The 27,182-nt window shown below is 47.0% G+C and overlaps 1 protein-coding gene across 1 annotated transcript; it reads right to left on the bottom strand.

Annotated features, from left to right (window-relative positions):
• Positions 1-1,307: 1,307 nt before the first annotated feature.
• On the bottom strand, positions 1,308-27,182 carry Nalf2 (NALCN channel auxiliary factor 2). Its single transcript, NM_001427609.1, has 3 exons — positions 25,420-27,182; positions 4,521-4,692; positions 1,308-4,132 (listed from the first exon to the last, which is right to left on the bottom strand). The coding sequence occupies exons 1-3, from the start codon at positions 26,275-26,277 to the stop codon at positions 3,747-3,749; spliced, it is 1,416 nt and encodes a 471-aa protein (NP_001414538.1). The 5' UTR covers positions 26,278-27,182; the 3' UTR covers positions 1,308-3,746.

Raw genomic sequence — 27,182 nt, 5'->3', positions numbered from 1 at the left:
TAGTAGAGAGGATATTTAAGCGGAATTTTGAACTCTAGGGAAGATAGTGATGTGCAGAGATGGGGAGAAGACATTCCAGGAAAAAGAATCTAATGAGAGCAAATAACAGAAGAAGTTCATTTGTGGAGCAGCCTGTATGATGGTTGCTTGCATGTATATTTATGCACACATGCGTGTGCCTGTTGCCAACAGAGGCTAGAAAAGGATGCCAGATATCCTGGAACCAGAGCTATAGATGATTATAAGTCACCATGTAAATGTTGGGAACTGAACCAGGGTCCTCTCCTGGCCAGTGCTCTGAACCACTGATGCATCTCTCCAGCCACAAAACATGGCCATTGTATTGGGTTCCTCCATAGTACCTGGGACTGTGTTAGGTGGAAGATTGACCGGGGCCTGAGCAATTGGAAAAGAGATTAACTGGACAATAGTTAGGTTATTATCATAGTCTAAGCAGAGGTCTTGAGGTCCTGAGGTCCTGGAGTGGCTTAGTAGGATGCAGGGTAGAAAGAAGTGCTTGGTACACAATACAGAGAGAGAATGATGAAACTTGAGATGGGAGTAAAAGAAAATGAACTGATCAATGATTGCCAGCTATTGTGCCAGGTGCTTTATATGCATACCTTATTCTCACACTAAGGTGGTGACTTGACTTTTTAGATCCAATGTGGTCTCAGAGGCCACGTGCTAAGTGCCTTGTTCCATTTCTTTGGAGGAAAGTGGGAGTAGGCCTTGTGGGAGTGGGAAGTTCAGCCTGATCATGCTCTCCTTTCCCATCCTTAGGAAGGAGGCTCCGTGGTCCAGGCTCTTTTGCTGTTCCTTCAGCAGCAGCTACCATGTATTCCTTGCTCCTGCAGTGGCAAGACGAGTCTGGTACAGTGGCCCATATGGAATGAGTTAGGGTGGTTGATTAGCTTTTAGGAATTATGAGGCATCATGTCAAAATCTTGAGTCCTGTCCTCTCTTGCATTCCAAATGAGGACTGGCCACATGCCTCACACTCCCATAGTAAAACCTTGGACTTGAGCTTTGGCCTTTCCATACGTCCCAGAGTTCTTACCACTCCAGGTGGAGTCTGCACTTTCCCTCAGCTTTGCCCTTTATGTTAGTTACCATCTTGAGCACCGCCAGTGGATGGCTTTGTGATTTCCTCATCTAGAATGGCGTACTACAAAGTTTATGGTTTCCCCCTGAGATTTAAACTGAGTTAGTTGGCATCCTCTGGCCCATTTTCCTCCTCAGACCCTAGAGGTTTTCCTAGAGCAGCATGCTGGATTTTATAGAGTAAATCCACAAAGAGACGGTTGTCAAGTCTTACCATTTATTTCTTTAAGGGGTTAAACACGAGCAGAGAGGCCTCTGCTCCACAATGCAACAAAACAGAAAGCAGTACACATACGGACACTCTCACTGAAACACGGAGGCAGGTAAAGGAGAAGGCAGAGACAACTGAACCGTAGCTGGGGAAAGGAGGGAAGGATGGGAGACTACTAGGGGACCAGCTTGGAGACTCAGTCATAGGAACGAGTGCAAGAAAGTCCTACTCATGAAGCACAGTGTAGAAAATGGCATAAGAAAGCTGCCCACCTCTGCTGCCTGTGACGGAGGGCAGGGGCAGCTGGGGAGGTGGAGGAAGATCGGGGGTTGGGTCAATGGGGACAGTCAAATGACTGTGAGGTGGAGTGTGGTGCCCCTTTCCCCTGCCACTGGGCAAGGCCTTGGGCTGGTCTGAGCCAGGGGTCTCCTGGGCACTTGGTGAGGGGGAAGAGAGGATGGGAGTCTCCAAGGGTCCATTCCCTGGGACCATATTGTCCCCCTTTGCTTCCCAGTCCTTTATCCCCTCCTGAGAATGCAGGAGTTAGAAGGCAGTACTGGGATCTCTTTGGAGCCCAAGCCCCTGCCTTTCACTTATACATAAGCACATCTGGGAAGGATCCAGCACCTCTTACCCTCCCCAGCTGAAAAAGAGCACTCTAGGGATGGGGTAGTGGCCAGGCCCGAAGTGCTGAGGGCCAAAAGATGGAGGACACAGGGTCCAGGCAGAGGACAGGCTGTGAGATATGAGTAAACTGGCAGAGAAAAGGGCTCCATAGGCTCAAGAAGCTGATTTGGGATCCAACAGTGGCCCCTGGATGAAGGAACCCTTGTCTGCTAGGGAGGGCTTCTATCCATCACAAAGCTGGCAAGGTGCAGCTCCTCCTCCCCTCCCTCCTGTTTCTCTGTAACATTGCTCCAGGACTGTCCTCCCGTATGCATCCTTTTGGTCTCTGAAAGCTTTTGGCCTGTCCCACAAAGAATCTGGTTTCTGTTCTTGTCAGCTTTCATTGGCTTTTAGATGCCAAGGCAATGTGTCCTTCCTTTTCTTTCAGCAGGTCCGTGCAAGCAAGGCCAAAGGCTCCCAAGCCTCATCTCTCACTCATCCCTCTAGCTTAATTACACGAGTTCCTCAGGCAAGGGTTAGCAGCAGCACTTCATCTCCAGTCAGAGTCCTCTTGCCAGTCTCTGAACTTTGTCCAGCAAGGGCAAGGGGTGGCTAGAGAAAGGGACCTGCTAAAGGGTGAGGAGAAGTCTAGCTGTCCCTCAGTGGGACAATAGGCCACAAGGTCAGGGATGGGAAGGGATGAATACTCTTTGGTAGGCTGGGGATGGACACAGGACAGGGTAGGGGAGGCTCATCTCTGGAGAGCTCTGGGGCAACACCACCAGTTCTCCTTCATGGAGGCCTGAGCTAGGACAAGATGAGGGAGTGTAGGGACCCAGGCCAGGCCTGACACACTTGGGCTCAAGTCCCTCCTCCCTGTGGAGATTGGTAATGAAAGGTCTGTGGCCACAAGGCCAAGATTTCCAGGGCAACAGCAGCCCTAGGGAGTGTGTGCACCTTCTGTAAGATATGGCCCTCCAGACAGCGGCAGTCCAACCATTTGCCCTCAACCTTCTGGACTCTTTCCCCAGGGATCTCTTTATGCACCTCCTTCTGATTTTGGAGGCCGCTCTTGAACCTGCCTCAATACTAATCACCCACCTCCCAAAGGCCAGGTATCGTCAGTATAGCCATCTCTTGGGGCTTTCTGTCCACCTCTCCCCTTTCTTCTTCCCTTCCCTATCTTTCTTCTCTTTTACCACTCATTCCATATCCAGTTGCAATCCCTCATTGCCTAGGGTGGCGGGGGGGCAGCCTAACTGGGGCACCTTCCTAGCTGTCACACTGTGTGCCTCATCCTGTGACAGCTCCACACTCAGGGTGCGCTGAAGTGGCAGGAGGGCAACCACACTGTCTGCCGTCACCTGTAGGGATATGGGCAGGAGGGAATTAAGGATCTTGGCAACGGAAGGAATGTGGAGGGGGGAGAACTACTCCCCTCTGTGCCCCCCAACATTCCCTGTAGGGCTGAGGCTGGGTAAGCAGCCTCCTTCCCTGGGGTCAGGGCTCTTGGCAGGAGTGGGCAACTCCAGCCCCTCCCCCCTTTTTATAACTAAGCCCCATAGGTGGGGCTTGTGAGGGGACACCTACTGCTCCTACCTTTTTCTCCTGGGTGAGTTTTACAGCTCCTTGGGGGCCCTCTGGCCATTTTGTTGGAGCTGCTTTTAGGGCAGGGGTGGATTGGGGACAATATCTGGTCCCCCACTTCTCCCCCCACCCCCACCTGATACTACACCTCCTGTGGGAGGTGCTTCCTTCCCCCAGCCTAGAACAGGGCTGGGGCTGATGTCAGTATGTGGTGGAGGTTTGTCCTCCCTCCCTGTTGTCACTCTTCCTGGGTCAGCCCCTCCTCTAGGGCAGGCAGTGTCTCCAGCCCCAGTCCCCCACCACCCTGGCTGCTGGAGAAGGACACTACGGTATGGAGGAGCATAAGAACAAGGACACAGAGCCGGATCCTGCTGGGGCTGAGGCGGGAGCCCCCAGAGACCGGCAGCAGGGAGGGCTTGTTGCTGACACGGCTTGGGGGTTCATGGCGGGGATGGTAGTGGTGGTACTGTTGGTGGTAGTGGTGAAAATAGGAGTGGTGGAATTGCTGGTGGTGGGTTTTAGGGGGCTCAGAGTCCTTGAACTTCTTCTTCTCCGACTCACAAGAGACCCACTGCACGTCACAGCACTTGGTTTCCGGCCGCTTTGGTGAAGTATCGATCAATCCTGCCAACGGATAAGGAAGGTGTGGGGGGGGGGTCAGTGCTTTAGGGGTCTGATGGCTCTACCTTACCTGGAAAGGGGATGCATTGGGTAACCCTACTCAGGAGACTCTCCCCACCAGCTCTCACATCCTCTGCTCTAGTTCCTTTCTTCCAAAGACATCACTTTCTCCAGGGTAACTTGTGGCTCGGCATATTCTGAGTAGATATGCACACACTGGTCTTTTGGTTCTCTTCCATTTGGCCCTATCCCACCCAAACAGGGGACCTGATTGCCAGCTCCTTTGCCACTGACCTCCCGATTTAGCCTGTCTTCCTTAGATGTCTTTCCTGTCCCCATACCCCTAACCTCTTTCATCTCCCGCCTCTTCCCCAGTGCCCTGACATTTTACCTGTGCAGATAAAACCAGGGAGGCCTCCGTACACCATTTCTTCATTGTCAGGGAGGATGAAGGGGCACCGGGTCTGCACCTCCAAGCAGTATTGCTTGCAGGGCACCCAGTGCTCGCATTCCTGCTGGGTCACACTGAAGTATTCTGAGCACAGCCAGGCCTTGTAGACAGCCTGTGGAGGCAAGGAAACAGTGTCAGCCGGTGTGCCATGTGTGACAGGATTTCCTGTGTCTCTCTATGGAGCCAAGCCAACTTAACCCCAGCATTTGGAGGAGGCCTTCTCAGAGGTGTCTACATCTCCCATCTCAAAGCTAGGGCTTTTGAGTTCTCTAACCTACCATCATCCAAGATCTAGAATTGTTGGTCAAAAATCACAAAATTAATCCTATGTCAGAATGGAAGGAACTTTACCAATCATTTCATCCAACTCTATCATTTTACACATGGCTCAAAGAGGTGTTTTGACTCCTCAGAGATTACTGATATGCAATGAAGCAAATCTCAGTTCCATTCAACTTGATAAACGTTTCCTTTGTTGATGGCGCTGAGCTTCTAAGTTCAAGAAGAGGAGAATAATTCATGTGCTACCTCAAGAAGGAGATGAGAATAATTCATGCTCTAGCTTATTGGACTGTTGTGGATTAAATAGCATGGCACATATGAAAATGTTTTGTGAACTCTAAAGGGCAATACAAATATGAGGGCTTATCTTTAATAAAAACTGGAATCTGCCTTACAGGCACCACATGTGTCTTTGAGCTCTTCTTAATCCAGGCTCTATCTTGTTGGCTTCAGCCCTGGTATGGAACAGACATCTCGGACAGTGCTGCTGTACTGCCTTTTGGAATCTTTCTTTGTGTCTTCACTTCACCAGTATCCTTTCTTTCCTTCATTTAGCCCACCGCCACCCCAGCAGTGGTTCTAGTGAGAAAGTTCCCTTGCTCCATACCTTATCTCTCCTTGAGTCTACAGTTTCTCAGAAAAACTGAGTCACTTAGGGACAGATAATTCTTTGTTGTAGGGGTTGTGCTGTGCATTGTTGGATACTGAGTAGCATCCGTGGCCTCCATGCATTAGATACCAATAGCAATGTCTCCTCTCCCACATTATGACATGAAAAGAATGTCTCCAGTCCAATGCCCCCTGGGAGAAGCCAAAGTCACACCTTTGTGCACTCCACCAGAATCCCTCACCTGGATGGCAGATGCTTCCCACCTCGACTTTTGCATGAGAATAAGCATGGTCTCAAGCTGTTATCAAATTACATTACTCCCTTGTTTCAAACTCTTAGATGCATTTTGACCAAAAGCCTAATGTTTAAGCACAGACTTCAAAGCCCTGCACAACTCTGCCTATCTTTTTCCAACCTCATTTCCCATTTCTCTTCAAGCTCATCATGCTGCATGAAACAGAGGTTTTCTTTCTTTTTCTTCAATGTGCCCTACTTCTTTCTACCTCCGGGCCTTGGCACATGTGACCACCTGGCCTGGAATGTTCTTCACCCCACCTTTGTTATAAATGGGTCCTTCTGCCGAGAGTGTCTCTTTCACTACTCTCATTAGGGGACACATCCCCCACTTATCCTTAACTGTTTCTTCACCACAGATGCTACTTTGTCTGCATCCTTGTTTTCATTTCTGTCAGCTCCACTAAGCTGTGAACTGCATATAAGCTCATGGACTTCTCTATTAACCACTGTTCTTTCAATACAATATACATCTTAAAAATCTTATGATTGAATGTATATGGAGATAGATCCCTTCTCTCATGAAAATTCCAGTTTCGCGAGTAGACTTAACTTGAATTTATGACATTTATTCCATAGGAAGGACAGAATTATGGTTCATTAGGGTTAATAGTAGACTGAGAAAACTTTCAATGATGAGATAGCAGTTGAATTTGGGTGCTATGGATGTGATTCAATTAGTAGAGCCCTTGTATTATTGCATTTATGAAGTCTAGGTTTAATCCCTAGCACGCCATGAGCTAGGTGTGGTGGTTCACACTTTAAATTCTATCCTCTATTCAATCCCTAGCACTGTAAAACTGGGTATGCTTGTAATCCCTGCATTTGGGAGCTGGAGACCAAAGGATCAAGAGTTCAAAGTTATCTTTGTCTACATAGTGAATTTATGGCCAGCCAAAGGTACATGAACTCCTGTCTCAAACAAACAAACAAACAAACAAAAAACCCCAGCAACATTGGCTTAAGCAAGGATTTTTATAGATAGGATACATCAATGAGGCAACAGTTTAAGCAAAAATGTAGAGATAAACGAGTACGCATAGACTAAGAGAAAAGAGGGGCTTCGTGCGGATGGCAAGGAAAGGGGACTAAACTCTTGTTCATGGCATTTGAGTGCCTTCTATGTTGTGACCATGATGACAGGGCCCCACTGAACATCTTTGCATACATGGTAAAACCCCCATCTTCAGTTTTATTTGTAACAATTCCCAAGGGTGAGACAGCTAAGATGAAACGTATAAATAAAGGAAGGATAATGGGGTCAAAGAAGGGTGGGTGGGAAAGAACAGGCTAAGGGAGGAGGCGGGCAAAGTAAGCTGGAGAGGTAGAAGAGGGTGGTAAGGGTGCATAAGGGGGTAAGAGGAAGCTGCAGTGTATAGGTAGTAAAAGAGAAATTGTGTAAGGAAATCAAATGCAGAGTATATAGGGTGATGAAGAAAGAATAAGAAAAGATAAGAACAAGAGAACATGAACATGGATAAACATGGACAGGAGTAAATGAGAAAGATGCACACTGAAAGGAGGATCAAAGATTAGACAGAGGGGAGGAGATGCAGGAGTGAGGCAGAAAAGAAGGTAAAATCTCAAGAGCCAAGGACCTTAGCACCTAAGAGCCCCCTCCATACTCTGGGCCTTTAAGTGCCAAGATGTGTCTCTGTCCATAGCTACAAATGCCATTTTTACAGCATGGACCAAGAACCCATGCCACTCTGTCCCCAAACTGTGTAATCAGCCCCCTACTCTGTGGTCATCAATAGAACTGGGACTCACCGGGCCCTGAGAGAGTCTCCTTAGCTCTTTCAGTTCCGTGTTCCTGCTTCTAGAGGAGGAGTCCCCAGTGACATTCCTGCTCTCTTCACAGGCATTTGCAATTAGCCCAGTAACAAAGTATAGAGTCTGGGCACTCCCTTCATCTGAGAGGTGGGGGAGGGAGAAGGGGTGGCCTGACAGTAGGAGTATGGCCTTTCTCCTTAATTAGCCGACCCCCCTTCAGTCCCCACACCCCCAGTTGGAGTCACCATGGCAACAAGTGGGTGAGCAGATTGCCTGGGGAGGACACCAGGCCTGTGGGTGGTGAGGCAGGAACAGGCAAGAAGCTAATGAGGGGAATAGAAGCAGAAGAGCCGCAGTGAGCTCAGAGGTAATCTAATTCCTAAGCCCCACAGCTGGCCAGCTGAGCCACTGCTGGCCCATATGCTTTAAGGTGGCCTGGGGCCTGTTTCAAGTGATAGTATGGATCATAGTGTTACCACCTGGCAATAAGCCCACCTTCGGCTCTGAAGCTCTGTTTAGCTTGTCCTCTCTCATCAGTGTGGTAACTGTGGCAGGAGGCCTAGGCACTCTTCTGGAGACAGAGAAGGGGCTAGGAGGGCTTGCTGGAAGTGAACATTAGAAGAAGGGGGGAGTGTCTTAGAACCAGGAAAAGGAGGTTTAGAGACCTGTGGAGATCTTTTGCTCTCAGATTTTTAGCTCTGGCTACATTCCAGGACCCACTAGGGAGTTTAAAAAAAAAAACCAAACCTGTCTGGTTCACATGACACTCAGACCAAAAAGGCAGAATCTCTGCAGGCAGAATTCCACACATCTGCAGTTGGGAAATGTCCTCAGGCAACGTTCAGCATGCAACCAGGGTTGAGAATATCAATTTTACCATTATATAGATGGGGAAACTGAGGCCTAAAAGGGGTGAAGAATTTGAGTATAACCTTGTAAATATTGGCAGAGAAAGGAACTGGAAACCTGGTTTCATAATTCCAGCTCCAAGTTTCTTCTTATTGAAAACCCTGTGAGAAAAGAAATCCTAAAGCTAGGGGCCAGATACCAGGGGCCTGGATAAGAGGAGTGCTGAGAAGAATACAGTCTATTCGACAGTTCCAGAATCTTTGAACTCAAGCCCTGTCAGAAAAGCTCTTTCCATTATTCCCTGGCCTCTGAGTGGAACCATCCTAGATCCCTGAGGGAGCAGGAATGGCGAATAGGAGGTGGCAGGGAAACCTTGAACTACCAGTGTCCTCCTTTCCCCACCTCAGTAGGGCCACCACAGGTCTCAATCAAGTTCTGGCTGCTATAGCCCAGTTGCTATGGGAACTGGGAGGGGAAGGAAACAGGGAATAACTAGAGGGAACACCAATTAACCCAAAAAGGAAGCTAGGAAGGCTGTCTCACCCCTCCTCCCAGCTGAGCAACAGAAACACCCCTCAAACAGGAGGGGTGAGACAAAAGGGATCCCCTCCCCTCCTGGGCTCTGCAATTGTTAATTTAGGGAGGACTGGGAATGACCCAACCTTCCTCATCCTCAGCTTATTGGCTTATAGCCCTGGCCAGGGCATTTTAGTCCTACATTCCTATAGAAAGAAATGTGTGGCTTCATTGAGGGCTATGTAAATGCACAGTCACACCCCAAAGTCAGGACTTGGAGCCTGAAGGTTCAGAGAGAGAGAGAGAGAGAGCCATTGGCAGCTCCTAGGTTTGGGACTGGAAAACCCCCCAAGAGGAAAGCTTTAGTTATTTTCCAACCAGGAAGCAAGTAGTTTCCTTCCTGATTTTTAACTCACTTCTCTCCCTAGGGTTTGTTTCCCCATTCAAATCGTCCCTATAGACCCTTTCTTCATGGCTGCTTATCTTCTTAATGTACCCATAGGACCCCTGGCCAGGAGCCTCAGCTGCAGTGCTTGTGGAAGCAAAGGGGTCTATATACAACTTACCAACCTAACCCTAGTTTTTATTCATAGGGAAACTTAGGTTCACAGGAAGGGAATATCTTGACTGAGTTGGAGATGTAAGAGGCACCTTGGCAACTAACTTGCCTTCTTTCCCAGCATCTATCGCAATCCTCAAATGATGTGAGGTACTCTCCTGGGCAGGAGAAAGTGCTCTTTTTCTACCCTGGGCTCCAACAGTTGGATCAGAACAGAGTAAGGTCAGCATCAGGACATGACTGTAATTCTGCAGATAGCAATAGTCTGCTGGCATTGGTAAAGTCAGATTAGAGGCATTACAGGGCAAGTGACAGGGCTCTATGAGCAATAGCTATCTTACTTCTTAGTATGAGCAGTGATGGGTCAAAGTGGCCTGGTCTGGCCTAATAGAAAGAGGCAGAAGATGGCTGGAGACGTGGGTGCAAACCTAAAGCTAGTCTAGACCAGAGGGTCCTCCTATGTCCAAGCCTCCTAGACCATCTGCTCAAAGGCTAGATATGCTCAATCTGGCCAAGGGTAGACTAATGGAGAAGTAGTATCCACAATCCGGGGACAGTTCTGAAGGAGCCTAAATGATAGATGCCAAATGAGACGAGCAGAGGAGGTAAATTCGTAACTCTTCCAGAATGGAACACACTAAATACCTGAGTGCCTGGCTCTGTGTTAGGAACTACAGATAAAGGGGATGGAAAAGACAAGGCTCATGTCTTGAGCAAGGAAAACGACCATGTGAAACAACAGTATGAACTTCAGTGTGAAGTCACATGTACTTGGCACCTTGGTAGAATGAAGGTAAGAAAGATTGACTGTTTTCCAGGCTGAAGGACAGAAAACATTTTGCATGTGGGAAAAATTTAAGTTAGGGCTTGCAAAAAAGGGGGGTGGATAGAAGCTCAGTAGGTGAAATAGAGAGAGAAGAAAGTACTCTTCAAGCAAAGGAATCAGCAGGCATAATAACCTGGAAGTAGGAACTAATGATGGACTCAGACAATGTGGGTAGTTCAGTGTAATTAGAGGGTGTGAGCAGGAGGTTTTGAAGGAGCGTGTGCTGTGCAGGAAGTATATGACCGTATCATCATGCTTTAGATATGGGAAGGAACTAGGGTTCTTCTTAGAGGCAACGAGCTGTTTTTAAATGTGTTTACTATCATGTTTATTTATTCACTCTACATCCCATTCTCTGTCCCCTCCTGGTCACCTTCCCCACAATCCTTCCCCTATCACCCCCTCCCCTTCTCCTCTGAGAGGGTGGGGGCCCCTGGGTATCCCCACCCACCTCCCCCACCCATCCACCCTGGCACTTCAAGTCTCTTCACGGTTAGGAGTATCATCTCCACTGCAAAGGAGAGCTTTTCATAACTGCTTATTTAGAGATGAGTGGTGCAGGTCTGTAATACCTGCTATGTGGTAGGTTGAGGCAAGAGTATTACAAATTTGAGCCAGTCTGGGCAATTTAGTGTGACTCTGTCTTGGGTTTGGGGAGAGATGGCTTTATCACTTTTGTGACTAATTTTTCAGGGTCTGTCTGCAAGTGTGGAGGATAGAGTGTTAGTACTAAGACTTGGAGATGAGCTAGATTGTTGAAACAATTTGAATGAGATGGTATGAAGGCCTCAACTAAGGTTGTAGTTTTTTTTTTTTTCCGGAGCTGGGGACCGAACCCAGGGCCTTGCGCTTCCTAGGTAAGCGCTCTACCACTGAGCTAAATCCCCAGCCCCATGCAGTTTTTTAAATTTGAGAGTAGAAAAATAATATGAGTATTGAAATAATTTGAAGGTAATAATGGATAAATATATTGTATGAGAGTAGGAACCTCTCCTAACACTAAGGGTAGCAATAGTACCCACTTGACTAATACACACTAAATGAATGAATGTTAAGATATAATAGTAAGGGGCACGGGTGTGCATTCATGTGTGTGTGTGTGTGTGTGTGTGTGTCTGTGTGTCTGTGTGTGTGTGTGTGTCTGTGTGTGTGTGTGAGTGTGTGTATGACTTTTGGTTCACAATGGTTATGCAGAAGATCCAATAAAATTTAAAATTTTCTTGCCTGAGTGGGGCAAAATGAGAGGAAGGAGTGGATGTGAGAAAAGATGTTAATGAGGTAGAGCCAACAGGATTATGTATAGAGGTGGAAAAGAGTCAAAACAGAGGGTTCTAGGATCACTACTAGACTTCCAGCTTGGGTGTTAAGATGAATACCAATTCCATATTATTTTTTAATTTGTTATTGTTGGTTTTTTTTTTGAGACAGGGTCTCATGTAGCCCATGCTGTGCTCAAACTCACTATGTAGCCAAGGTTGGCCTCGAAGTCTTCTGATCTTCTTCCCTCTACTTCCTAACTTCTAGGATCCAAGGCATATGCCACCACTCCTAGCTAGTGTCATTTATTAAGGAAAGAAATATGGGGAAGGGTGTGTCTGAGGATAAAGACAAATTCAACTGGGGTCATGTTGACTTTAAGGTATATGTGGATCTGCTAGATGGAAATGTCAAGGATGCAGATGGACTATTGGCCTCAGCTCTAAAGAAGGATCTGAACCTGATAGAGTAGTGCATGCCAATAATCCTAGCCCTTAGGAGACAGAACAAGGGGGAATTGCTACAAGTTCAAGCTAGCCTTGTCTGCATGATGAATTTCAGGAAGATCTGAGCTATGATAGACTCTTTCTCAAAAAAATCAACTAAAAGCATAATAAAAACATAAAGGTCTTCAAGTCATGGGGAGTTAAGGGGCTTAGTCATTAGGAACATAGTAGGACTATCTTTTCCTCTTCAAAGTTAGGCATGGTCATTGATATGACTTAAAGTGATACGGTTTACTTCTGAGGAGCCCCTTTAAGGGCTGGCATATGTTTTGTCATATTCTTTCTTCTGCTTCTAACTGTGGAAACAAATTTAAGATAGATCCCTATATAGTGATCATTATGAAGAGATGTCTTATCCCTGTGGACCTGTCTTGGATATGAATCATGGCAAGAAATAATCCTCTGTTGTGTTAAGCCTCTGATATTTTGCGGTTACTTGTTATGACAGTGTAACCTGGCTCACTCTAGGCAATAAAGCGATACAGAAGCCAAGGGAGGAGACAAAGGGCTCAACAGTAGATTCCTAAGAAAACACTAACTGAATTGAAGTGCAGGTGGAGGAAAGAAATGAGATGAAGATGAATGAATGAGTGGTCTAAGAAATGGGCGGAGAGCTAGGGGTGTAACTCAGAGGTAGAACATTTGCCCAGCATGCACCAGGCCCTGTGGCAAACCTCTAGAGCAATTAGAGGATAAAAGGAGGAAAATGGCAGTCTGAAAATTAAGAGAGGAGAGAATATCAAAGATCAGGAGGAGGGGACAGTCAGCAGATAGGGTTTAGGTAGTTACGAACACATGGGTTTGGGTAATTAAGACACAGTCTCCCCACAGTGAGAACAGTTTCAGCGGAACAGCAGGGAAAGAAACGAGACTGCAGTAATTTGAAAAGGGAATGCAAGCAAAGGGTAGAGGTACGTATGTGTACACAAAGCTTCCAAGAAGTCAAACACCCCAAGGTTTTCCACCTACTTCAATGGATGTAGTTTTTAGTTCCCTGTTGTTCCCAGTCACAAAAGCCCGCTTTTTGTTTTGTTTTGTTTTGTTTTGTTTTGTTTTATGCAACTGAGCACAGTCCCCAAATACAGGTTTATTGTCACAAAGTGAAGAAGAGCCTTCATCCCTCCTGTCCTAGAAACTGTTTCTGTTAATGTAGCCTGAGATACCATTTGCTCTCTAGGGGGCTATATCTTATTCTTCAGCTAACCCATTGCAAATGGAGAGGGGGAAGTTTGCTTCAAGTGTAGGACCAAAGAGGTGGCCTGATTCAAAGTCCCAGGATGGAGTTCAAGCTTTCCAAACACCTTTGCACAAATTGACTATGGCTGAGACTCTAGGCTCTTTGAGGACAGAGATCATTGTATCTTACTTAGATGTGCATTCTTTTCAGCGTTCACAGGGTCTCTTGATACAGATTGGAAGATGTATGCACAAGAAGGTATTTGCCAAGCACTTGAGAACCAGGTTCTCAGCAGCTAACCCAGATTGAACAATATGAAGCACTTTCCAAAGAGAAGAAAAAATGAAAATAATGGCTTATAAATATATCCTCATGGACTTTTACAGTGAATGAAGAAATTGGTGAGATGTTAGCAAATTTTCAAAGAAAACCCAGTAAAGGGGAAATGAGAGGCCATTGTTAACTCCCAGAAAGCAAGTTGACCAAGGAATAAAATGTTAATCACACAGTCTTACATTGCTAGATGTAAACAATAGTTATAAAATTAACAATGTAAATAAGTTAAACTGTTAGAACCAGAAATTTGGATATGCCAATGTTGGATGAAGGGAGGGGAAGTGTGTGTGCACTTATGGTGCTACCCATAGTAAGAAAGGTAAATCTTCCTCTAACCAGACTTTTTAAAAAGTCAATAAATATTTGAAACTGAAAAAAAGCAATAGCATATTGATGTGCCATTTAGACATGTGAAGGTAAATATTAGCAAAACAAACAAAAAATGAAAAACAGTCAGAAGAATCCGATGTATTTAACACTTGAGTGAGCTCAAGGGTGAGAAATAGAGCTACTGTTTCAACAAAAGCATATATATATATATATATATATATATATATACATATATATACATATATATATATGGTGGACTTTTGTCCTCTTATATGTGAACGTGCACCTAGAAAAATCAAGTATCAGCAATATTGGCATTTGATAGTGTGGTGGCAAAATCAGAAGCAACCAGGAAAGTCCCAAGTGTTTAACTCTGAAGACTAAAACCGGGGACAAGTGGAGGCATAAGCATGTGCATATGTGTAACATGAACGTAACTGTAAATTATGAATATGAATTACTTTGATAAGATGGAAAATAAATAGAAGCTCATCTGCAGTCAGGAACATAATAAACAACAAAACAAAACATCTGACACTTGATATGACCAACTTTGCCAGAGTCAGTCCATATGGTCTTGCCCCAGAGGCCCTGGATCAGCTAATCCATCACCAGTGTCTGGGCTACAGGCTCCATCCAGGTGCACTTAACAAACCAAAAGAGCAAACATGGAGTCAGTCTTATAGACAAAGAGAGAAGCTAAGATGGGAGGAGAGAATCTTCCAGGTCTTTTCTGCACAGTGGTTGTGCTGGTCACCACAGGAAAGACTTTATTGTGACATGGGAAACTGCAGCTTCTTTTGAGTTGCACACACTTCTCTCTACATGGTACAGTTGTTTTTAGAGGAAGCCATCGTCAGTCATTACTTAGATCATTGAAAAACAAAACCAGCTCCCTTCGGCTGCCTCACCTTCCTCCTCTAAGTAGATGACAGGCTGGGATGAACAGAGACCTGATCAAAGGTAACTACAGCTTTTCTTTGGTCATAATGTGAATCAAGGGCTTTGGGAGTCCTCTCATTTCCTACCTCCTACCTCGCCCACCTAAAAAGGTCTTTATGCACTTACTAAAATATCTCCAATTCCCACCCCCACCCTAGACACTTTAACCCCTCTTCAAAACACTACCTTTTCCTCCTCCTCAGCAACCCACCTCAGTGTTGAGAATTTCAATTGGGTATTAAGCAATCATTTGGACTAAACACATCTAATTAAGATGAGAAAATAGCTACCATTTATTAAGTGCTTACTATATGCCAGACTCTATTCTAAGCATTTAATCCTGACATTTATTAACTCATTGATTCCCCATAATCACCCCCTAAGGGAGATACAAATCTTTACAGATAAGGACAGAGAGGACCAAAGAGTTTGAATAACTAATCCGAGGCTTATAGCCAATAATAATCGTAATGGTGGTTAGCATTTCTTGAGCACCTTCTACCACAAACACATTATCAGAAATCAGGATGATTTATGTCCGTCAAGCCTCATAATGACCCCATTTCTTAGTTTCAAAGGTGAAAAAAGTGGGGTTCCAAGTGAGATAAAGGATATATTGAAGGCTGCAAGATGGCTCAACAGTAAGGATGCTTGCCTCCAAGCCTGATGACCTGAGTTCATCCACCATCCACTTTATGGAAGAAAACGGATTCCCAGATGTTGCCCCCATGTACTATTGCATGTGCAACCCCCATAGACAAAAATACATGTCTTAAAATGTAAAAAATGTAATGCAATGACTGTCACAATAACTCTTCTACACAGAGGACAGATTTCAACGTAGAATCTGAAGTCAGGATTACCTGTATATGATATATGTATATGTATATGTGTGTGTATTCACATATAATATAATATATAATATGAATATAATATGTAATATATGGACATTGAGCTTTAGTGCCCAAGTTCTTATATACCAACCCCACTTCTCTGGGGACAGTCCCTTCAGTTTACCACCACTACCAAACCGGGTTACTCAAACAAATTTCTTTTTGGTGTAATTTCAGGCCAAGTTGAGGAGAGAGTTCTAGGCTTGAATAGAGAAGAATGATTTTTCCAAAATCAGTCATTTCACCCAGAAGTAGAGTTTGCCTTACAAGTGGGTGCGCTGGAAAGAACATTTGGATTCTAGACGCTACAAATGATCATTTTTATTCCCTTATCAAAGCACTCTGTTCAGATTGGAGATGTAGTTGAATGGTAACACTAGCACAGGTTGAGTAGTAGTGCTGCATGGCATCACATAATTGCCAGCTTCAACTCTATGAGCTGGATGGCTCCAACTCATTTGACTCCTCAGAGACTGTCGTGTTCACTGCAAAATGGGGACAAGTATGTATACACGTCACAGGGTAGGTGTAAGGATTAAGACAGGTAAAAGTTCCGACACAACTTGGATAGCACCCTTCCTTCTCATTCTCTCCTTTCTGCTCTAAGATCCAGACTTGCAAGCTTTGCAAGTCTGCCAGAAATGTGATCAGAAAAGGCGAACAACATTAATCCATATAAAGGGGAACAAACAAAGCATCAGTAAAAACAGAAAGCATGAACTAACAATTCACAAACAAGCCCTGCAAATGGCTTATAAACAATAAAAACAAATGTCTGACCAAAGGAATGTCAATGAGAAGCTAAGGCTAGATCATTTTTCAAGTAAATTAGCCTCACATTTTTGTTGCGAGTATAAACGATAATAATCTAGTAATTTGAAAGAGATTTAGCAACGTATGCCAGTAGCATTAAAAAGGTTAATACTGTGATTCTGTAAGTCTAGTTCCAAACTTCATTCTATAGAATGCATGTTTATGCTTCCATTTGTATGCAAAACAAAGGAAGAGTCATTTTGTGTAGATGTTTATGTAAGCTTACAGAGAAGAGAATACACACAAAATTGTTAACATCCAGAACCTTAGGGCAGTGGAACTAGAGAAGACTGAACAGGATTATTAACATTCTCCTTATAAATCTTCATATTGTTAGATTTGATAAAATAAGCATGTATCATTTGTGATTCAAAAAAACTCAGCAAAGTGCAGGTATAAGGAAGAATGACTGAGATAGCCTTTATGAATAAAAAAGATAGATCTGATATAAATTTAAGAACAAAGATAGTCACCATGGGATTATTTATAATAGTAAAAAGTTGGCAGTCGCCTAAATATCTAACAGGACATAGCCTGTTAAATCACTTACGTAACCTGTGACAGAATATCATATACTCATCAAGGATGGAGCTTATGAATTTTTAAGTATATGGAAAGGTACTCAGAGTACAAGCAAGTTAAAAAGACCTATAATAAATCATTAGGAAACCATGTATTTGCATCAGCACGGGTATTATCATCAAAAGAACCCAGAAAATAACAAGTGTTAACAAAGATGTAGAGATTTGGAGCCTTGCTCAGTTCATTGCTGGTACGTATGCAAAATGGTCCAGAATGCAAAATGTAAGAATGGACTGTAACGTGCCACAGCTGCTGTAGAGAATTGAGAGGCAATTACTCAAAAGGTTAAATGTAAGCTGGACACAAAGGTGCCTGCCTGTAATATCAGCACTTGAGGCTGAGGTAGGTGGAGCCTGAGTAGTCTAGGCTACATAGTAAAACCCTCTCTACAAACAAACAAGCTAATAACGTTTCAGCAGGGAATTCTCGTATGACCGAGTGATTCCTTTCCTAAATACACAAAGAAGTGAAAACACGTACTCAAACAAATATCGGTAGAACAGGCTTCAGAGCAACATTGTTCACAATAGCCAAATGTAGAATAGTTCAAACATCTACTAAGAAAATAATGGATAAACAAAATGTGGCATTTGCACACAATGGAATGCTATTCAGCCATAACATTCCATAAATGAAATGCTGAAGTATGTTAAAACTTTGATGAACCTTAAGAGAATCATATTATATGTCATACATATAACATATATAATATAAAATATAATAAGCCACACAAAATGACAAATAATGTCTGACTCCGCTTCCTTGTGTTATCTAGAACAATTAAGTTAAAAGAGATAGAAAGTAGAGTGCTGGTTGCCAGGGGAAAGCGTGAAGGGGAAATGGAGAATTATTGTTTAACAGGTAGAAAATTTCTGTTTGGGAGGATGAAAATGTTTTAAAAATAGTAATGAAATAGAAATGTACCCAATGCCTCTGAATTATACACTTAAAATGCAAGTTCTGTATACTTCATGATAATGAAAAAAAACCCCAAATGTCTCTAGTTCCCTTTTACATATTATATTTCTAGTTTCTAAAAGTTCTCAAAGGCCATATTCTTTAATAATCAAGGAAAATATTTTTAAAAAGATTTTGAGCCTATAGCAATTTTCAAGAATTAACTTGCGCACTGACCGTACAGCCATACTTCATCATTCACAAATAAGCTGGGTAGACATGCTATCTGCTTCAAACCAAGGAAGATTGGAAAACAACTGTAACATTTCACACCTCCAACATGCTCTTCTCTCAGACAGAATGTTATGGGCTGCCTCTTCCTTTCTGTTTCTAAAGAGAAGACCAGACATCTAAGACTGAGGACTCAACAAAATCCTGGCATGGAAACTGGACATGCAGGCCTTATCTGACTTTTATATGACAAGATTGCAGTGCATTTGTTTTTCCTTTTGGTTCTGTCAGCTACCATTGTGTGCTGCAGGTGGGTTGGGGCTCAGGCAGACATTAGGCCTGTATAGGGCACCTTTCTGTTTTCTGCCCTGGGTGATACTTTCAGTATATTGGAGTTGAGAAGATAACAGAAATACCCTTTCTCAAGACAACTGGAACTCAACTCTTCTTTTCTAAGCCTGAAGAAAAGGAAAGAGCAACCCTCTTCTTTCCATTTTCCTGTCTCTGTCCCAAAAGGATACCTCAGTGATTGTCACTGCATCTTTCTTTAAATCAAAATTTATTTACTATTTTTGAGAATTTGCTACATATATTCTATATTTACCTCATTTTCTCCTTCTTTCCCCTTATAACTCCTCCCTATGTCACCTCCTGCTCAAATTCATGACTTCTTTAATTATTATTGTCACATACATATATTCGCACAAAGAAATCTGCTAAGTTCATTTAATGTTGTTAGGTTTAAGTGTTTAAGGCTGAGCGCTTGGGATTGGATAACCTACCATGAAGAACTATAAGACGTTAGTGGCTGCCAAGGGAGGGAGAATCTATCACTAGATCTCAAGGGCAAGAAACATGTATCTTGAACAAAGAGGATGCTGGCGAGTCCTCCCTCTGAATCTTAGCCACTCCAGAGGTTTCTCTAAGTTTCCAATAGACACAGTAGAGCCTTCCTCCTAGCCAGCCTAACTTTTCACCAGTCTATCCATAGTCACCAAGGAGGTTATTGCCTCCAACATCTGGCAGAGAATATTAACATCTTCTATACATCTGTGCATTGGGAAAGAACAAAGGCAGGTTTGCACCCCAAGCTCCCTGCCCTATGCAACTTTGGGAAGTCATTTCCTCTTGCTGAACCTCAACTGTTACATTTGTAAAGTGGGGATAATAATGGTGCTTTCCTGCTAGGATCATAGACAAGATTGAGTTCATGGATGTATATAACCCCCCCAACACACACATATACCTCCTAGATACTCAAAAGCTTGTATTTTATTTTAATTTTTTTTACTTCCTTTTCTTATCCCTTTCTTCTTTCAAGCCAACTGGACTCTCTTTTGGCCCAGAAGCTTGTGGCTCAGATTCCAGGTCCCATTTCCAGAATCCATTTGAGCAAGAGCTTTGGCTATGTCAACTCTTCTCCTTCTGTAGTAACTCATTCTCAGTCACCCCCCCCCCCAAGCCTAACCCACTTGGTGCCCTTGCTCTTCCCTCTAAAATCCTACCATCCTCTTATGCCCATTGACAAAAGTCTGGTTTATTATTCTTCACATAGATTCTGACCTGTACACCCGTAACCACAGGAATTCAGACAGAGCCTTTTTCCAGAGTCCTACTTGACCATTGTTGGAGAACTGTGTTTGTGGGCTTGCAGATTGTACAGTCACCAGAAGAAAAGGTGGCTCCTAGCATTCAACACATACCTGCAGCTGGCATGTCACATGCCTGAGAGGAGCGAAGGTCCAGTTAGTTCCAATCTGCAGACACACACCACAGGTAAACAGTCTTGGAACACAGGGATCACAGAACTGCCCTGAGAGAAGTTTTTCAAAGACAACCCCTGACCCTGAGTCTTAGGTATTGGCCTACATCCCCAACCACACACAAAAGAGTGAGTGTGTGTACTCTCTCCCTGAGGTACTAATGTCTGCAGAAGGTACCCACTTCTCTTTCCACACCCTCACCTCTACCATGCTCAGTAGACACTTTCAAACAGAGCAATAATGGATGGAAGGTTTCTGGGCTCCTTTCCTCCCTCTTAACTCTCCCAATCCCACCTTCAGGAGATACCAATACATCCTTTCTAGAGGTTCCTGTTGCTATGGTGACTATGGTAGTCAGGCCACCGGCTTGTGGTAAGGATCGGAAGTAGCCCCAAAGACTGGGGGAAGGGGTAAAAGAAGAGAAGATCAAAAGATGAAAGAAAATCAAGGCATGAAGAGAGATATGGATGAGGGAGGCGAAGTGTGAGTATCCTGTGAGGGGGCATAGAGGTGTCAAAAGCAAGGAGTATAGTACCAAGGAGGTGAGGCAGGAAAGGCAGAGAAGGTGTGACATCTGCAGTAAAGCTGGGGAGGGTTGGTAAGCTGGAGGCAGATGGGAGAGTGGCATGGGAACATTCAACCATTGAAGAGGAACAAAGTGGCACAGGAAGTAATCAGGCCAGGAAGATTAGAAGTTTGGGGAGGAGCAGAGGTGTGTAAATACATAACTGAGGGTTAGAGAGTAAGGTACAGGATGTGCTTTGGGAAGGGTCTATGGTGATAAAACACTGTCTAGTTGGTGCTCCTTGAAAGATGGATGGGGATGTTGCTCACGGACTACAATGGAGAGAGAACATGGGAGTTGGAGGAGCAGGAGTGGGTAAGGATATAGGTCAAGGATCTAGAGAGGTATATTTCAGCAAGTGACTGCTTTGCCACTCTGAGCTTTACTTCATATATCCTTGTCCTAGCTGTAAGCATTGCCTCTCCTTTGTGCCAACTCTTGGATTCCAGGGCACTGATCTTTCCTAGAACAACACTTACACAGTCCTTAGTGATGAGATGAACTGCTATGGATCGGGAGGTCCCTCCCCCAGGGTCAGCTTTGCTGTGATTCCCAGGAGGCTGCTTATTGCTAGCTTGCCCCTTCCTCTGCCTCCAAACAGGGGCCAGGACCCCCTTTCTAGCTTTTATGGGTTTGGGGCCAGAGAGCACATCTGAGTGACAACAAGAACTACTATTCAACTTGGGACTCTTGAAGCCTCTGGCTCTTAGTAGCCGTCATCTCCAGTGTTAGCCCGAGAGTCCTGTTCGGCAGGAAAGCTGTGGCAGGTGGGAGGAGAGAAGGCAGTGAGGCAGAAACAGCTGCCAGCCAGAGTGGAGGAAGAGCAGGGCTCCAGTAGGTATGAGCAGAAGGCAAGGTACTGTTTCTAGCAGCCCTCATCCTCTCCCTGTGTGACGATGTTGAGGCCAAACTTCCTTCCCTAGCCTCTCCCCTCCAATGCTGCTGCTGAAGGATTGAAGCAGACCCTGGAGGTCACTTGCTTCAGTTCCTTCCTCCATGCAAATACAGTCCTAGAGTCATTTCCATGCCATTTTCACCCAGCAGTCCATTTGTCTTAGGCCAAACACTTCCTGGGGACAGGAGCTCTGAAGCAGTCTGTTCCTTCTTTGCAAAGAAAAGCTGGAGGGAGAACCTCTGATGTGCTAAGCCTTGATGCTGTAGCCGACTTCTCATTACTACTGAATTCATAGGGCTTTCTCTGATGAATGAGCCCCATTTGACAGAGTAAAAAAGTGAGCCTCAGAGACGTGGAGTTCGTAGGTTCAAGGTCACACTGCTATGAAGTTACAAATTTAGAATGCAGGACTTTCTGTAAAGTCCCTTGAAGCCAATCAAAACACGCATGTTTTATACAAGAACAACCCTTTTTGAAGTGTGAAATCTGAGGCCATATTTTCCTGAGTCTCCTCTTCTCCAAGTCAAACTCCTTTAACTCTCTCCAGGGAATTTAGGTTCCAGCCTCCTTCTCCACCTCATCAGTTGATTGGTCCCAGCATCAAACCTGCAGGCTGCCAGGTGGGTGCCAGACAGTCTGGAGCGGATCGGCACTATCCCATCCTTCTGGGAACTAGCTTAATCAGTGCAGCTAATGGCTACTGCAAGAGCTGACAATGGCCCTCCTCTTGGGCCTCTTGGCCATAGAGGAATAGCTGTGAGAAAAGAAGTCAGAGTTTGCTCTCATGCCCTCATTCTCCTCACCCCGAGTGTTCTGAATTGAGAGGAAGAAAGAGGCAGAGGTGGGAAAGGCAGTCAGCAGCAGACCAGGGCATGGCAAGATTAGGGAGGGGATTTAATTGTCTGGTATCCCTGGGCATGGCTAAGGGTGGGGGAGGGAGAGAGGGAGGGAGGGGAAGGGAGAGGGAGAGGGAGAGAGTGAGTGTTGGGGGGATGGTCACACGGAACTAAGGGAAGGATGGGGTGTGGCCCTCGGACCTAGAAGAGGCCAGTATGGGGATGGGCACTGGCCCGAGTTAGCTACATCTCTCTGCTATGCGAGAGGAAGTCAGTCGCACATTAAGAAAATGTTGCAGCTGGTACTAAATTGGGAGGTGTCACAGGCAGCAGTGAGGACAGGTATGATTCCTGGGGCCCTGTGTAGCCCAAAACAGGGGCAGACATCTCAGAGGCAGAGAACAGGGTTTCTAGGGCCATACCAGAAGAATCTGATTTAGGCACTTAGCACAAGGACCCTGGGGATAGGGGGTCACCTGGCTCTAGAACCCGGCCCCAGAGTTGGTATTCAGACAAAGGAAAAAAAACTCATCTTAGCATAGGACTTCAGGGTCTCACTTAAGAGGATTCTGGGTATGGGATATTATCTGCAACAGGATCCTACTTGGGGTAGGGGCTAGGCAGGGGAGTTCTGAGCTCACAGGGAGGAGGCTTAATATAGGTAAAGAAGGTCTGTGACAAGGTTGGGTGGGTGATTGAGGAGGCAGGGTGTCAAGGAGAAGGGGCTCAGGACTACCTTTCTCTTTCATGGCATCAGGAAACTAGATTAAAGGCCAAACTGAGATTTGGGCCTCAGTTGAAGGAGAAAGCTTTGGAAGAGATAGAAAACACAAGAGGAGAACTGAGGAGCTGGTACCCCCCTTCTGCAGGCATAAGATGGTAAGAACAGGAGAGCTCTCTTGCTGCTGGAGAGAGACAAGGAGACAGGAGAAAGGGCCTGGGGTACTTGAAAGAAGGCCATGGCAAAAAGCAAGGGTTTAACATGAGGACACTGAGCTGGAATTCCTGCTCATTGCTGAGGGTAAATTTTATTACCCATCTGTACCTCAGTTCCCTTATCCACAAGATGGAGGTAATCTAGACAATTGTGCTCTCACAACATACACAGACAACCGAAACCCCTAAATATTCATTTATACCAGGTGGTAAAGTCTTACTACAAAATGCTACTAGTCATGCATTCCCACTTCAATCTCACTGTGGCAGGGCAAGGATATTTTTCCTGTTTTACAAACGAGGAAACGAAAGCTTAGAGGAGGCAAAGAAACATGCCTGAGAGCAAACTGCTAACAAGCCCTCAACAGATGAGATAAGACCTCCAGAATCGGAGAGAACCTCTGCCTTTCCTGACATCAAACCGCTTGGTATCAGCAATCAATGTAAGGGATTTAGTGTGGGTCAGAAGGAGCTTTGATCCAACTATAACATGGAGAAAACCCCCACAGAAAAGTTGTGCCATGGCTTTCATTCATTCTGGAGATCGACAAAAGAACAGTTTGTGGCCATGGGCTTGGAGAGGGGACCATGAAATATAGATATCCTTTATTCTGTCTGCTAGGGGACCTCTGCTTTCACTGAGGACATGCGTCCGTGGCAGGCAATTAGAGTGTGTATCTCTACCTCAGTATGACAAAATGTGTCTTTCTTCATGTGATTGCATGTCTCTGACACCACAGGGAGATACATGTGACATGGCGCCTGCTTCCACAGCACTGTTTATGAAAGTGGCAACGCCTTGGTTCCTCAGTATGACTTTGTCCAGGGTATCGCTAGCCGTGCATGGCTGTATATGTTTGTCTCTCTGTCTGTACACCTTTAAGAAGTGGAATATCTCATTTGGTAGTGTGAGTGAGGCAGTGAGTCAGCTGAGGCTGAGTGAGGCGGGAGGAGACTGCTAGGTTACGAGAATAGGAAAAGGGAGAAGGAGAAAGTGAAGTCAGGATGGAGGAGCTACTCCTTGCCTCCCCAGTCCTCCAGCCCAAATCCCAAGGGGCCCACGGAGAGCAGCAGAACCTTGCAGAAGTCCACAGGAGCAATGCTTGCTGCAAAGAGGCACTTGCTGCCCTTTCTCAAAGCCTTGAAAGGAGCTGTTCCACACTAGGAGGCAACTGCCTCACTCTCCAGCTGATGGCCCCCAGCTCCAGAATGTGTGAGACCTCCGTGGGCTCATCCTCACTTGACCTTTTGACCTTGCTGTTCTTTCTTTCCCCAAAGCAGGCCACCTGGCCAGGCAGGAAAGACATGAAAGTGGATTGAGGCCCCAAATGTGTGTAGCCCCACCTACTTATTATACAGAGCAGCCCTACTGAGGGTCAAGACATTTCTTAACTCTCAATCCTTTCCTAGGCAGGTCCCTTTTACAGTTACCTACTCTCTGATTTCCTCTAGATGCCCATCCCTAGCAGCCAGAATGCCAGGTTTCCCACCCTGGAGCACTGTGAGTTTTGTAACCAACCTTCCATGGCCCTTCCAAGAGCTGATAAGCCCTGTTTCCCCAGCCTTCTTCCCTCAGAAGACAGAAGCCTACAGGTTCCCTCCTTAAGAGAAGACAGGCATCCCTGGGCTCCCCTGCCTAGGATCTGGCCAGCTATCTCAGGTCATATAAGGTCAACAGTGTGGTTGGTGTACCCTGTCACCAGGCGTGGCCTGGCCTTTCATCAGTTGGCAGTAACAAAAGGATGAGAATTAGGTAGTCAAATATTCTTCCTTCTGCCTTTTGAACATTCCTCCCCACCCCAATCCTTCCACAGCCAGTCCCAGGACTGATTCTAGTCCAGGAGTGGGGTTCAGAGCCAACCAGAAGGCTGGAGAACACAGACTCTCCTGCTACCACTTTGCCAGCCCAGGGCCCCACTTCCCCTCACGCAGGAAGCAGTGCACCAGGAGGCTCTAGCCCTAAAATGTTCGAACCTTAAACTCATAGAAGTTGACCTGAATCTCTTTAGCTCTCTCTCTAGGGACGGGTTCAGGGTGACACAGTACTAGACTGGGAATGGTGGGAGCCATAGGGCAGATGGAGAGGAAGACCTTTATTTTTTCCTGGCCCCACTGACACAGAAACTACCTCTGGCGAGGCAGCTATTGTGGCTTGGGTCACCAATCCCTACCTTGCAGCCTTTCGTGCAGGACCGGATAGAGTACTCTTCTGCCTGTAAGTATTTATGCAGCACGAGGTCGAACTCGTCATATTTTTCCTGAGCATGTCGGTCCAGTCGCTGGTATGCCTCTATGCAATTGCTACATGCCTCCCAGGTCCCGGAGCCCGGGCTGGCCACTACAGCCAGTAGATCCCCCAGCAGGGTGTCCAGACTGCAGTCCAGGCTGTCGGGGCGGTCCATGCCAAGCAGCAAGTCCCAGACTGTGTAGGTGTCACAAAAGGAGAGAGTGAAGTTCCGAAAGTGGCCTTTGAGCAAGTTTTTTTTGGCGGAGGGGAACTCCGGGGCACGGGAAGGGGAGTCAGGGGGCCGCAGAGGGGGAGCCGGGGTGGTCGGTTCAAAAAGTCTCTGCAAAGATTCCAATTTGGTGCAAGCTGCGTCCAGCCCGGTGGGCTCTGGGACGCCGTCGCAGACCGGCCCGGAGCCGGCTGCAGGGGCGGCTTTGGTCAGGTTGCTGTATCGCGGGCCGCAGGTGCCCGAGGACGCGCTGGGCTCGCCGGGCGACGGCGGTGGCAGTGGCAACACCGCGCGACGAGGCACCGGCTGCCGCTCGCGGCCGGCCCCCCAGGGTGGCCGCATGGCGCTGCTCAGCTCCCTGGCCCGGGGCCGGGCCCCCGCGCACAGCCACAGATGGTCAGTGAGCAGCACGGTGAAGAAGAGCAGGGACGCCAGGGACAGTCGCCATCGCTGCGCCCGCTCCGAATCGGCGCAAGGTTTGTCGCTCTGCCTGGGAGCCCAGCAGCAGCAGCAGCAGCAGATAGTCAGCGCGGCGGCGTCTTTCCCGGGCCACATCCAAGCGCCCCTGAACATATTTCAGGGGGGTCCGGGCTGGAGGGAGTAGTCAGGCGCGAGGCCGGACGGCCGTCTCGGGAAGGCGGGCTGCGCACCGCACCGCGCTCCTCAGCGCCGTCCAGGCTCTACCTCGGGGGCTGCATGGCTAGACAGGCCGGCCGGCCCGGGGCCCCGCTCAGGCCAGAGTGGCGGGGCGCTCTCGGGCCGTCCCCGCGCCCCTCCCGCGCTCCCCTGCTGGCAGCCGGGGCGCCGCCGCCCGGCCCGCTAGGCGCAGCCCGGCGTCCCGGCGGGGGGCGGTGCGGGGCACTGGGGCGGTGGCGGCTGCGGCGGCGGCGCCGCACTCCTCATAGTGTCGGGCCCCTCAGCTGCCCTGGGCTCCGCGCCACTTCACTCCGCGCCCCCGGCCCCCTGGCTCGTACTCTGCTCCGTCCGTCCGTCTCGGCTCAGCGCGGCTCTGCGCCCCTCAGCGCCGCCGTGCGGGCCCCGCCGCGCTCCGCTCTGCTCCCCTCGCCCGCGCCGCTCCTCTCCCGCCCGTCTGCCCGCTGCCCGCTGCCCGCTCCGTGCAGCTCCCCGCCTTGCTCGTGCCCTCCTAGGCCGGCCGGCCGGTCCGCCGCCGGCCCTTCGGGCTTTCCTCGCGCTCTGGCAGTCCGCCGGGGCTGGTCCCGGGCCGGCTCCGCTCTGGCTCCGCACCCGCGGCTCCCGGAGTTCCGGCTCGGGCGGGCCACCTGGCTCCCCGCAGCGCCACAGACGCCGGACGCGGACGCCCGGCTTTACTTAGTGCGCCTCTCGCTTCCGCCTCTGCTTCGCACCGCTGTGGCAGCCGCCCAAAGGCATGGCCCCGTGGCTCCCGCTGGCCATGCCCCCTCAGTCTGTCGCCATCTTCCGCTGTGCGGAGAACACCTTGAGAGCCCGTGTGCGAGTGT

Source organism: Rattus norvegicus, chromosome X, assembly GCF_036323735.1.
Source record: "Rattus norvegicus strain BN/NHsdMcwi chromosome X, GRCr8, whole genome shotgun sequence".
In the NCBI taxonomy this organism is placed as follows: Eukaryota; Metazoa; Chordata; class Mammalia; order Rodentia; family Muridae; genus Rattus; species Rattus norvegicus.
This window is presented reverse-complemented; position numbering and strand designations above follow the sequence as displayed.